General features: G+C 42.8%; 1 protein-coding gene across 6 annotated transcripts in view; it reads left to right on the forward strand.

Moving 5' to 3' along the window:
* LOC310859363 (adhesion G protein-coupled receptor L3-like) overlaps nucleotides 1-14,400 on the forward strand; it is a 231,822-nt gene that overhangs the window by 213,965 nt on the left and 3,457 nt on the right. For 2 of the 6 annotated variants that reach the window (XM_083765860.1, XM_083765861.1), the window contains 6 exons: nucleotides 730-898; nucleotides 2,439-2,618; nucleotides 6,511-6,604; nucleotides 11,639-11,656; nucleotides 13,269-13,416; nucleotides 13,769-13,920. In XM_083765860.1, the coding sequence (XP_083621986.1) occupies nucleotides 730-898; nucleotides 2,439-2,618; nucleotides 6,511-6,604; nucleotides 11,639-11,656; nucleotides 13,269-13,416; nucleotides 13,769-13,920 (761 nt within the window). The remainder of the gene's footprint in view (nucleotides 1-729; nucleotides 899-2,438; nucleotides 2,619-6,510; nucleotides 6,605-11,638; nucleotides 11,657-13,268; nucleotides 13,417-13,768; nucleotides 13,921-14,400) is intronic. The other 4 variants (XM_083765864.1, XM_083765865.1, XM_083765863.1 and 1 more) reach the window with 3 other exon arrangements.

Raw genomic sequence — 14,400 nt, forward strand, 5'->3', positions numbered from 1 at the left:
CCTGGTCCCATGTTCATCAAACGTCTAAGAATAGGTTTATTGAACAAGGGTTATACTCAGCAGGTCTCAAGATGAAATACATTTCTCTGTAGCTAAAGTACAGGGGCCTTCATTACCAGCTTGTGAAAGCAAGCTGGTCTATATTCTATATTCACTGACTGAATCAGCCAGTGCAACACGTTCCCCCGAATGCAGTGATAATGTCAATAATGACAGTGGCATGACATTATTGTCAAATAACGACGACGTGTTGCAGATTTGCAATACAGTAGTTGGTAGATCAGCTATTTTCACAGACATTTAGTCACATTGGATGCCTTGGACGTCCACAGACGTCTAATCAAATTAAACTGCGGGGTGCCTAGGACGTCCAGGGATAAAGATAGCTATCGTGAGCTAACGCTATCGTTAGCGATTTTGCTGCCTGCTTTTTAGCTAACGAAGAAAACCGGAAGTGCTTCAGAGTAAAAGCTCCCTCCTCTGGCTGGCACTCTAGCCCAGAGGTTTTCAACATGGGGGTCGCGATCCCCCGGGGGGGTCCCTAGCCAAAAACAATGAGAACCCCTGCTCTAGCCAACGCCATTATTCTGAAAGATTCAGTGGCACCAGAAGTGTAAAAAATAATACATCCTGGGTTAAGATCCTCAGTATTTACTGTACATTTGCACTCATCGAGTGCAAAATGCACACTCAACGAGCGTTGCTGTGTACCTTGCGTGTGTACTCCAGGTCTTGGGTGATCGGAGCCATCGCCCTGCTGTGTCTGCTGGGCCTCACCTGGGCCTTTGGCCTGATGTACATCAACGAGAGCACCGTCATCATGGCCTACCTCTTCACCATCTTCAACTCCCTGCAGGGCATGTTCATCTTCATCTTCCACTGCATACTCCAGAAGAAGGTGCAGTAAACCCACACACACACGCGCTTGCTTATCGGTAAACAGAGTTAGAACTATTGGCAGACGAGCACCGTAGGTAGCTATTACACCTCGGGGTTTGATCGTGGATGGATTTGGCTCCACGCACCCGCTGCTCGCTTCACCCTCTCTCGCTCTTCCATCTCTTACACACACACACACACACACACACACACACACACACACACACACACACACACACACACACACACACACACACACACACACACACACACACACAAACACTCCATCTGCCTTTCAATACACACAATTTTCTCTCCTTTAGTCCACCCGAAGACATCTTCCTTTATCTGTTTTATAATGTTGGCCGGTGTGGAGAGGATTAGGGATATTTGCTGAGTGCATATGGCCTGTGGTATCTCACGGCAGAGTTATATGTTGTTTCCAGGAAGGGCCTATACACATCCTGCGATAATTCATTTTTTTTTCTCTGTAGAATCTCCCACACAACGACAAGCGCCCGGGAGTAGAGCGAGTGGAGAAGTGAGAAAGATTATGGGGAGAAAATTCATCACATGCTTAATGCTCTGTCCTGGCTGTAGTCCCACGGAAAAGCCTTTATTTCTAGGTCTAGAGTGGTCTCTGCGGATCTACAGTGTATGCGCGCGTGCATGCACACACGTGCGCGCACACACGCACACGCACGCACACGCACACACACACACACACACACACACACACACACACACACACACACACACACAGTTTGGAAGTGTGTGTGTGTGTAGGCTACGCGTGTTCTGTACATGAGCATGTATTGTGCATGTGTGTGCTGCTGCAGCAGGTCATGGGATCAGGTGTCCAGAGAGACGTCTGTAGAACAAGCGCTGAGGTTTTCTTTGGCTGCGGCTCGCGTCGTTTCTCCCAAGATGCATGGAGCAACTCTCCCTACAGCTGTTCAAACAGACCGCCTACTGTAGCAACACATGTCTGGCATTCCAACAAGCTTGTTAAAAGACAATTATGACCTTATTTGTTCTAACTTGATTGGGATCAGAATGCAGATGTTGTGCGCGCACAATTGCATTCAATGTTTCCCAGTGGAGCGTGTCCACTTTAAGATGGACATGTATAGAAGATGGATGACGTCGGGGCGGGGAGGTAATGGGGAAAGTACCAGTTGATCCTTTTAATGCCAAACGATTGTGTGTAGTTACGGTATGTAAAAGAATGACGCTCAGCCAAGTTAATAGTTGCACTACATCAACTTAATCAACTCCTATTAGTTTTTGTTTTGTTTTTGCAAAAATGAGGATTCTAATCAATAGAATATGTGTTAACGCCAGAATCATGTGACAGTACTTTGTATCATGTAGGCTACAGTACTATGTACACACATGACATATCAGTCAACTAATTTAGGATTTGTGTTATACTGTTTGTACATGCCTGCGTGAGTGTGTGCATATGTAAGACTGTAAAGCTATGTGCCGTTACACATACTGAATACTCACATAATATCTGGTCATCAATCGACAATCTTTCCGCTCTTAACGTTCAGGTGCGCAAGGAATATGGCAAATGTCTGCGTACCCACTGCTGCAGTGGCAAGAGTGTGGAGACCTCCATCTCGTCCTCCAGTAAGACCACCACCTCGCGGACCCCCGGACGCTACTCCACGGGCTCACAGGTGAGCTTACCGGCCTGCACACCCGGACGCTACTGCACAGCCGACTCTCAGGTGAGACTAGAGCACACCCACCAGCCAGGGTTGAGGCCTCAGGTTAAATAAATGGGCTATATGAACACACGCCATTTTGGAAAGAACTTGTCCCTTCCCTACTTCCTTTACAGGTGTTACCGATGATACTAATGAAGGCTCTGTTGCATTCTGGTCAAACAGAGTCAGGGTGCTGCTATTGTGCGTGTTGGCTCACTGGAAACACTCTGCTACACCAGTGGGTCTCAAAGTGTCCTTGAGTGGGTTCCAAATGGCCCCATACGGGTGTGTAACTCTGAGAGTGTACAAATGGACAATTGTACACTCTCAGTGTTATGGGGTCCTTGAAATTAAATAGTTTGAGAACCACTGTACACTAAATGGAACAGAGCCTTAATTAGTATCATTAGCAACATCTGTGAAGGAAGTATAGGGAAGCGGCCCGGAAGTAGGAAGAGTTACTCTGTGTGCATATAGAGCCCATTTGGCTTTCAAGCAGCTCATTTCAGACTCCTTTTGTCTTTGTCGAAACGAAAGAAAAGCCACGATGGGTTGTCTGGTCTAGTGGTTTCCAAACGGTGTACCGAACTCATGACATAAATCCAGGTGTGCATTGGGAATTTGTGACAAGCGCACATTATTATGGCAATATGTAACCATACAAAGAGGTATGGATTAAGTTTTTGTATAGTTTAATCTATGTCAGGCAAATTCTGTGCCTGAAAAATATATTTGAACCACTTTCAACCTAGTTTCAAAATTGTTCTATACAAGCTTGTAGATTGGCTATTTTTGGGTCTATTGTTGTTGAGTATGAAATAGGGTGTAAACGTTTTATTTGAGAAGAGTGATAACATGTTATGGAGCCTATTTTGCACAGATATGAATACAGGTGTTCTTTGAGATTTGTACTTGCCCTTTGGTGTGCCTTGGTCACAAAAGGTTTGAAAACCACTGGTCTTATCCAACCTGGCGAACAAAAGGATTTATATTCACAAATATATACGACAGTGGTGTAGTGGTGTTTGTGTAGGTACTGCACGTATAGGAATAGTCATTTGCCCATGCCATTGATTCGTTAGTTTTGGCTGATATGCCTACCCACTGTATGCTGTTCACTCAGGCAACAACAAATGACAGATCATTTGAATAATTGCATACTGCACGACGTGAACATCCAAATGATTTTGCTGAAGTACAGCACATACACATAGAAATGCACACACGCAGACACTCGCTTCACACCTCGCGGAGACGCCTGAGGTTAGATGCAAGGGCAAAGACAAATAACAGGTGTTAATTTGTTTATCACATACCCATAGCCTTATTTATTCACAAAGACAGTGATGAAATAGCATTTGAGCAGTGCTTATTGCTTAAATAAATCAGCCATTAATGCAACCCTGAGTTTCTTTTCTAACTGAACCATATAATTAGAATGTTAATCAGTGTAGTTTAATGTTAGGCCTCGTTAATAAAATAAAATACTGTCACACACCTGTACTTCTGATTTTCGATTATAATTCACAGTTACAATTTAGGCATTTAGTAGAACCTCCTATCAAGAGACTTATCAGTCTGAACCCTAGTCAACAAACCACAGGGTAAATAGTCATAAGTATTGTGCAAAGATATTAGATAACGTAATGCTTCAAATAAACTAGGATACCAAATAAACATTATATCTGGCATATCTGTCTTACCAACATGCTATCTAATCCCAAATAGAAATGCTAACAAAACACGTGCATGGTCACATTTTCGCTGCTGTCTCATTGCGAGACTGTAAAAATAGCATTGACGTTCTATCAAAATCTTCTGCGATGAAGAACTTGAACAGCATCCAAGATTTCACGTACCACTGCCCCGGAGAAGGAAAATGTAGCATACTACTGCTGAGGTTTCCTGACAATATTAGGCAGGTGGTTGTTTGAAAACACAGCATGCGCCGCTGGTTGCCTGCCTCACCGTCACACAGCCATTCTGTGAACCGTCCAAGATTTAGTATTTTGTTTCCTTGGTGCCCGGATGAACTCCAGCGTATCCTCATCCTAGAATTCAGCCACACAATCTAAAGCAGCCTTTTTTTGGCGGCAGTTTTATCCATGTTTCACATTTGAAGCTATTGCAGACATGTTTTCTCTATTGATAAAGTATCAAATAGAGCTCAAGTGGCTAAGCAGAGAACTATAGGCGCCAGTTCAGGCGGCCTTTCCACTGTATCTGTGCTGATTGGGAAGATTTGGCTTTAGCTTGCATTGATTGGTCATTTGCCATATGATATTAGCCCAAAGGTTATCAGCTGACCATTCAGCACAGGCTTATCACCCTCTCTCTCTAGCCTGGGCAGCATTCCATTTTGGGTTTATGATCCGGTCGGGAGCGGAGGGTAACTTTCATCATGTTGTAGTCAATGATTTGTAGTCATCTGGCAGGAAGGCAGAATCAGTACTATTTATTCCGCCTTGTGGTTTCCTGCCTGATGACTACAAATCAGTGACTACAACACGACCGTTCCAGACCGGTTCACACTGCGATTTTGGAACACAGACCAGGCTTTCCTCCGAGGTGGAAAGCCTGGTGACGCGAGGTTACCTCATCTCTCTAACCTTTTGTCACTTTGTTCTCTTACTTATAGGGCAAATAAAATAAAGACTTAATGTGCATCTGCGCACGCACGCACGCCATGCACACTACTAGCCAAAGGCATAGGTAAACGATTACGTAAGCCATGTCTGATTTCAAATTAAATGATAAATTATCATGATTTAAGCTAAATAAAACATATCCCTAAAATAGCACAACTGCTTAAATACAATGTAATACAATGGCAGTCTAGATTAAAATGCAATTGCTGCCTCAGGAATGATACACGTGTGTGTTGATTGCAGCCAGTCATACATGCAAAGAATTAATTAACATATGCCTGTGTGCTATGTTGCGTTGTGTGTTATGTTGCGTAGTATTAAAGTCCACATCAATTCCATCTTCCTGCTTCACTGATGATGGCGCCGGTTATGTTCTCCGCCGAGTGGCTCTCTTGACTCCCCACCTCGGCAGTTCTAGCTTGTAGCATATTAAAAAAAAAAAAAAATCTAATATTGTGCTTTGATATCTGGAGAATAAAACTGCAGACAGCTACAGGATAAATATAATAATAATTTTACATTCCAGAGTATTGATAGCAAGGTGTTTTGTTGACCTTGTGCACCGGTAACAAACAAATATTAAAAGCCGAATTCATTTCACTGCCAAATCATCACAGATGAGCAGTCGCATTAAATACAGCTCGTGGGTTTTAAGTCAGCACTCTTCGGATCAAAGGCTAGTTCAATCGAAGACACAATGAAGTGCTGGGAAAATAACACGCTATAGCACTTTGATAAGCTGCCATTTACCTGCCGGCAGATCCAGGCAACACTACTGCTATTTTTAGGTGATTATACAGAGTGTCCCTCCTCATAGAACGCTGTAGACCTGCGTATATGCACCACTACACCACTGTACTGTATACGGGACGTTGAATTGACTGAATTGAAAGTGAAACGGCCTCAACCCTGATTCTCGTCACCTCACATTGATTGTGATAGACTGATAGACACACATGATTGACAGGTGACCCCCCCCCACCCCCACACTCCTCCTCCTCCTCCTTTTCTCCACTGCTTTACCTGCACCGGTTTGCTTTCTTTTTTATGACCCATCTTCTGCCCTTTTATATTTGCCTACCATTTCTCCTTCCCTCCTTTGTCACTGACTGCACCCCTTTTTTCCTCGATTCCTTCCCTGACTCTCTCTCCCTTCCTTCCTTCCTTTCCTCATTCCTTTTCATCCCTACCTTTCTGTCAACCCCCCCCCCCCCCCCCCCCCCTCCCTCTCCGCTGCCACCTGGCTCTCCTCCATGCGTGCACAGAGTCGTATCAGGCGGATGTGGAACGACACGGTGAGGAAGCAGGAGTCCTCCTTCATCACGGGAGACATCAATAGCTCCGCCACGCTCAACAGAGGTAACCACAGGATGCCTACCTGCCTACCACTCACGTTCCCCCGTCACTTGTCACCCACGTCCACTTTTATGGAGAGGCGCGGGCAGCTCAAGCGGCACGCCGCAGCTTAGCACGTCACGTCACGTCGCTTGTCACCGAGTGAAGTTGCAGTTGGCCAAGCTGAAGCTATCCCCCCAGGAGTGCTCATATACGACGGGGGAATTGGAATGTATAGCGAATAAAAATTCTCACACAAAAGTAGCGATAAGGGCACTCTGCTGCTATGAGGCTCAAACTTCAGCCTGTTCGTTAATTAAAGCCCAGGTGCAGAGACTACAACATATGCCTATATCCTCCTATCCTCCTATATGGAGCTCATATTATGCTGTCTTCATTTGATGTACCCCGGGTGAAAAGTCCTTTAAAGGGACACAAAAATATATGTTAATGACGTTTAGAAGCTTTAGAACACTTTCCTGGGGGTCTTTATGTATGTAATATGTGGTTTTAGATATTTTAGATTGTAGCAGTGAGCCCGGTGTCTCTGATGTCATGGACACTGGGCTCACTTCCTTCCTGGACTACATGTTGTCTCTAAGACAGCCCTCCCCCTATCCACAAGGAGGAACAGTGCACCAAAGAATGATGGGAATTGTAGTCCAGGAAGGTAGTGAGACCAGTGTCCATGACATCAGAGACACTGTGCTCACTGCTACAATCTAAAATATCTAAAACCACATATTACACAAATAAAGACCCCAGGAAAGTGTTCTAAAGCTTCTAAATGTCATTAACATATTTTCTTTTGCAAAAAGGGTGAAGTGTCCCTTTAAGTCTATGAATCTCATAAGTTGAGTGTGCATATGGTTACTTTACATTAAGCCAGATTCTTAAAAGACAGACGCTAGACTCATACTCGACGCTTATAGACCTGAATGTTAGATTGCCTGCCTTTAAGTGAAGCTGTACTTTGAGCCTGTGCCACTGCACTGCAATACTGGAAATGATGAGGCAGAGTATAAAGATGATTAAACATCGCATAACTTCAGAACAGAGCAAAATAAATCATCTTACGGGTCCTTTTTTTAATTTGACAACTTTCGCAGCAGGTTAAATTAACACTGGCGTTTACTGTGCACACATACTGATTAAACAAGTCGCGTAAAGTAACCAAAGCAGTCCCAGCTAATTGCTTATACAAGGGCCTCGCGACCACAAATATAGCTTCTCTGGCAGTATACAGTATAGACTACTGCAGCAGTCAAGCTATCAGCATTAAATATGTATTAGGGTTTGTCCACTGTATATTGTTGACAGTTTATTTAGAGCAGCTTCCAGTGCAATGCCAGAGTCAGGAACGGTATACTGTGGGAAGGAATCTGTGGGGCTGGCTGTCTGGAGGCTAGGATAATGAGGACATAGACACTTAAATGGTGAAAGCCACCTTGACACACACACACACACACACACACACATGCAGACACACACACATGCAGACATACACACATGCAGACACACGCGCGCGCACCCACACACACACAGAACGAGAGTCATCCCTCAGTCTCTAAATCGAGGTGTGGCCCTCGATTCCTTCAGGCCACTAATAAGCTGTTAGCATGACAGATTGATGTTAAAGCAGACACGGTGTGTGTCAGCTCCTGAATTATCACACACTTAGTGAGGCAGGCTCAAGCCACCCCCCCCCCTCTCTCTCTCTTATTCTGTCCCTCATTCTCTCTCTCTCTCTCTCTTTCTTATTCTCTCTCTCTCTCTCTCTCTCTCTCTCTCTCTCTCTCTCTCTCTCTCTCTCTCTCTCTCTCTCTCTCTCTCTCTCTCTCTCTCTCTCTCTCTCTCTCTCTCTCTCTCTCTCTCTCTCTCTCTCTGACACTTTCATTCCTGTACAGGACCACAGGACCACTTAGATTTCAAACAAAATGTAGCTTAATGAATAATAAAGGATGGAATGAAATAAATTGGATTATCTGGTAAGAGATTTACTTGCTGACGTGAGCGAGAGAGAGAAATTCGGAGATGACTATGATAGTCACGTTACACAATATGGCATACTGTGTTCCGCATGTTGCCCAATTTGTGTACTGTAAGCGGAAAATATTATTCTGAATCAGAGAAATTAATGAATTATACAACATTTGGGACAGTAATTTGTGGATAGAATATAGGCTATTTCTTATATATCTTATTATATAACTTTTACGAATTAGTGCATTCAGTCCAGAACTACAGATGTACTCATTCAATAAATAAATAAATAGGCCTAAATAAATAAATAAATAGGCCTAAATAAACAAACAAACAAACAAACAAACATCCATGATAGTAGCTTCTTCCATATTATGTACTTTGGTCTGAAATCTCAGTTGAAGGTAATGCCACTTTCTTGATTCTGGCAGAGACAGCTTCATTTCAAAGCTGAGATTCTGAGGAGTTTCCCCTCTAGCAGTATTACACGCAGACCATCTCTACTATGCTACTGTTAATAAATGGAGCAGCGCCACAAATAGAATAGCACGCAAATCACTGTCCCAGTGATTTGCGTGCAAAGACTACAGTACTTTATACGGCGTAACCCATTGCCATTGCTGTGTGAAAGTAGAGCAGATGCATGCGTGACCGATGCGAAGGCACATTCAGCACCGTTCCGGAACAAAACCAAGGAATAAGGGTTTTATGGCATACACCTGGTCATGATGACATAAGTTGAAATATCGTCAATCGTCTTTGAGTTTTTTGACGACACTGTTATCTGCAGTTATGCAGCCCACGTGTTTGCTGTACAGAGTGGACCAAGTACAGAGCCAACTAAATATATTCGTCTAGAGCGTCTAAAGTCGTTAACCTTCCCCAAATTACGTACAGTACCAGGGCTAAGAGGGCTTGTTTTGTTAACACATTGTCAGAATCTCATTTGTTTGCATTTGTTTATGTGCCAAGTTCTGTTTCGCCATGCATGCATTGAGAGTGAATGGAGTCACTCCATATGCTTTCTCGATCACAGAGCACAGAAGCAACAGATAAAGACGATTGACAATATTCAGACTGCTGGGATTGTTCTCCACAACGTTGTAATGCTGTTATGCTCCGTCCTGTGACGGTGACGTGTGTCAACAATAGCACATCAACAGGCTTACTTACTGTACGTCAGGTATAGCTACAGTATGAGCCAGGGTTATTACCCAGCTAGGTTCTAGCAGATCACTTCAAATGCTCAGCAGCTGTCACGACCACTCATCACCTGTTTTGTTGGTCGTAATGACGTACTGCCTAGGAAATTAAAGTTTATTAAAGCAAGTCTTGTCTGTAGCCTACACTGTACTCTCTCTCTCTCTCTCTCTCTCTCTCTCTCTCTCTCTCTCTCCCTCTCTCTCTCTGTGTCTCTGCTTGTATGCTGTGGCTGCCAGAACAACTGTCAAGCCTTCCCTTGGCTCTCATCTCAAACTATGTCGGATTGTCTGATTTACATGTCTTCTTCTCGCTTCCTTCCACTCACTTTCCCCCTCTCACTCTGTCTCTTTCCCCATCTCTCTCTCTCTCTCTCTCTCTCCCTCCCAATTTTACACCGTTCGCAACCTCTCGCTCCCTTGACCTCTGCCTTCACTCTGCTCTCTTTTTCTGTCTCACATCTGTTTCTCTCCCTCGGTGTCTCTCTCCTCCTCCTCCTCCTCCTCCTCCTCCTATTTCTATATCTGCCTGCACCAGGAGCCATGGCTAATCATCTTATAACTAATGCTCTTCTTCGTCCCCATGGTACTAACAATCCTTATAACACTCTCCTGGGGGACAACGCAGTGTATAACAACCCGGCTGTCGGCATGTACAACACTCAAGGTGTGCTTGACGTTCCTACCAGGTTTTACTGTAAGCTTTTGGTTTCTTGGAAATAGAAGGTTTAATAAGAATCAGTTTTTCGCATGATGATTTAAAAAAAAAAAAAACATTTTTTTGCTGCTATTCACTGATACATTGGGTGGAAACATTGTATGTCCAAAAACGTTACTTTTCAGGAAATGGAAAATAAGAACCTGTGTTCCAAATGATCCAATGTAGTAGTTACAAGTCTCTTTGTTAATCACTTTCGTTGGTTAAATATTTATAAAACCCACAGACACACTTAAGCACTTTCACTTTATCTTTCTCCACTTGGTTGTGAGCTTGCACTGTAGAACGAAGCAGGTCATTAATTTGGAGGAAAAAAAGAAGAAAAAATATATATTTGAAATGTGGAGATACAAGGTTTCTGCCCGACGGCATGCTTTTTTGGCTTTTCGCGGCATGTTCTGGCGTAGATGTTCTTAATGGCTCCCAGGTGAGGTGATTCATCACGTATAGCGGTAATCGCTCAGACACGTTTACCCACTGGGCAGTTCTCACAGCGCATAAATGTTTAGACGGAGTTGTGCCGATGATATATCAAACCGCTGGAACGGGTTCCCATGCAGATTTATGATATACAGTAGATGTATATATTATCGGTTGCACATTCAAGATATCTCTTATGAGCCCCCCGGGAGCCATGGAATGTTTTTTGCACTGTTTTCGGCGAACGTGTCTGTTCCGTTTAATGTGCCGTGGTATATATGGGGTGTTATTGTGTTGGTACTGGGGTTTTAGTGCATTAGACCGTGTTGAGTTGAGTATCCCTCTGCCATATGTTTGCTGGGATTCATAAGATATATGGTATGTGCCGTGTTTATTTTATGTGCTTGGCATAAACCACATTCAAACTGCCATCCCTATTTTGGGGCATGTCATTCTATAAGCATTTTCCTAACATTTAATATTTTATGAATATTTGTCCTTGGATGAAGTATTTAGGCATAAGTGGTTAAACAAGTGATTGTCAGTTTAAGAGAGACCGCGTGCTGGGTGTCGAAACATATACTTTGATCTCGAGAAGGAGAAAAACGTTCTTGTGTTGAATTGTTTTTCGGTATGTCCACAATGAAGTGTCGTTTCTTGTATTGTGTTAAAGCTGTTCCTCTTAACATCTGAACTCACGTATGTGTATCTTCTCTTCTTCCTCATGCTGACACACAGCACCGTATCGAGACACAAGTACGGCTTGAACTTCTACTTTACCTATGTTTTTATTTGCAGACACAATGATGAAATATAATTACAAAGTTGTTGGAAAGTAGGAGAAGTAGGCTATGAATTGAAACCCTATTGGGCTTATACGAAGACCACCCCTGGAAAACGAGATACATACTGTAATACTGTACAGTATGTTGTCTTTGTTTGCAGCTAGTGTAAGAAAAAGTTACCTATAGGTCTAAGACTGCTATATCATAGTAAGCTATAAAAAAAGAGTTTTGAGTGCAAAATGGAAATGCATCACGTTGTGAGCTTGTAGAACTGCTATTTCTGGGCGGAGAGATTCAGTGTAAAGGGGAAAAGGATAGATGCTGGGGGATGTAAGTGGTTATTAATTACAAAGCCTCTAATTAATTATAATATTTTTTTTGTAATTGAGTCCCAGCTCTACTGCTTTTTAATAATTGCTTTACAGAACTCTTTTTAACATGAATCTTGAATTAACAATTTACTATTTTAATACTGTGCATGGCTGTGTTGAATGCCAGACTGGTCAGACTGTCTGACTGGTCGCCCAACAAATTCTGTGGTCCAGTATTTCTGAATATAGCAGATCTGCCGTTATCGATAACAGCTGCACAGCGCTGCCTCTGTTTACACGCGGAGGCTTGTACCATAACAAAATCATGTTTAAATCAATAGTTTGTGTCAAATGATGGATTCCGTTCATAAGCAGCTGTGTCATAATGTGGGATGATGTGCTGTGAGTGTGAGGTAGTCATTATTGGTAAATAAACCTCTTGAGAGGCTCACGCAGGCTTCGCTCTGTTCCAGTGCTGGACAAAGTACTCAACTCCAGTACTTGAGTCAAAGTATAGATACTCTTATGGTCTATTATTACTCCACTACGAGTGAAAGTTACACTGTCAAATTTGTACTTGATACTGGAGGACTTGCTTTTAAAATAATACTTAAGTACATGCTTTAAAAAATGCTTAGGTTTTCAAAAGTACAAATTACAAAGTGCCAAAGATATCAATAATCGAATACAGAAAATCTACAAGCTCACGACGTGTCGCATCGTGATGCACTGTGAGCTTGTACATGCTTGTATTTGTAGATCTGCTATTTTTCACTATATGAAATACGTGGTGAATTAAAAATGTACTTTTTCCCTTGCTAGAAATGTATTTTCTCTTTCAAATGTAGTGGGAGGAAAGTATCCAAAAATACAAATACTCAGGTCCTTAACCCATTTAGACCTGAGGCCGATTCCAAAAACGGCTTCTAAATCCTGACCTAAGTTTTCTGAGAAACTGAGGGACTTCAAATATTTATTAAAAAAATACAAAACAGTTATGGTGCTATATACTGTACATCGCAAAAAAACTACTCAAAATGTGTTCCCGTCTTGAAAGGTTATGAAAAGAAAAGATTACAGTAGCCTACTCAAGTAAATACTTTGTTACAGGCCGCCACTTCACTGTTAGGATTTATTTTCCCAAAAACGAAATGGACTGCTTCACACACACGGCACATTATCCCCCTCTCTCCCAGATTATTAACCGCAATGATGAGAAACCTTCAGCGCATTATTTAAGCTTATTGATCAGCGCTCCTTTCTTCCTTCTAGAGTGCATGCTGAACAACGCGCGGGACTCCAGTGTCATGGACACGCTTCCCCTCAACGGTAACCACGGCAACAACTACAGCATGGCCAGCAGCGAGTACCTGAGCGACTGCGTGCAGATCCTGGACCGCAGCGGGGGCTACGGCACCAGGTAGTTATTATAGTTAATGTCAAACTATATGACGAGATAATTGCAACCATAGCCTATGGTCTAACTCTAACTGACGGGCGGGAGATGCAGGTTTTCATCGTAAATGCCACCTATGGTCCATAGGTCACCCACGCCTCCGTTTTATATGGTCACGCCTCGTGACACGTCAAATCTAAACTAAAACTAGAGTTGTCACAAAAATAAAAAAACGTACAAAAACTATGAGGCACGGTCTAAAAACGAATGGAAACTAACTGAATTATTAAAAATGAGTCAAAACTAACTCAAACTAAACTATAATGAAAAATCCCAAAACTATTGTAACCTCGCTACGGCATGTATGTACCCACAGCAACCACAAGGAGACCACGCTGGAGAAGAAGATCCTGAAGGAGCTGACGTCCAACTACATCCCGTCCTACCTCAACAACCACGACAGAGCCACCACCGAGCGCAACCACAACCTGATGAACAAGCTGGTGAACAGCAGCATGGCCAACGGAGGTACACCGCCACACACCCCATTATTTGCTGCTTATTACTGGGGCGGTCAGTTGTTTTGTGCGTTCATTGAAATATATATATATTTTTGTTTGTTTGTTTGTTTGTTTTTTTGTTCAAAGTTTCATTAATATTTTCCAAATCCACATATGGGTCAATACACCTATAATGTGTTCTCGCTCCGAAAGAGCCACAGCCCTGGTATTTAAAAAAAAGAAAGAAAGAAAGAAAACAGTACATAAGACACATTAACATTGAAGGATACTGTAAGAACGAAGAAGTTAAGTGGACTGCAACTATCGATTATTTTCCCAGTGATTATTCTTATACATTTTTCGATTAATCAAATACTATTTATTTTTAATTTTGGGATTAACAACGAACTAGCCTGGCCCAGCCTGTATGATTTCTGGTCTAGAGGGGCGGGTGCCGGTCGAAAACAGGCGGTGGATCCTATTGGTTCACCGATTTGAGCACCCGCCC

Source organism: Protomyctophum parallelum (assembly GCF_964188405.1).
Source record: "Protomyctophum parallelum genome assembly, chromosome: 5".
In the NCBI taxonomy this organism is placed as follows: domain Eukaryota; kingdom Metazoa; phylum Chordata; class Actinopteri; order Myctophiformes; family Myctophidae; genus Protomyctophum; species Protomyctophum parallelum.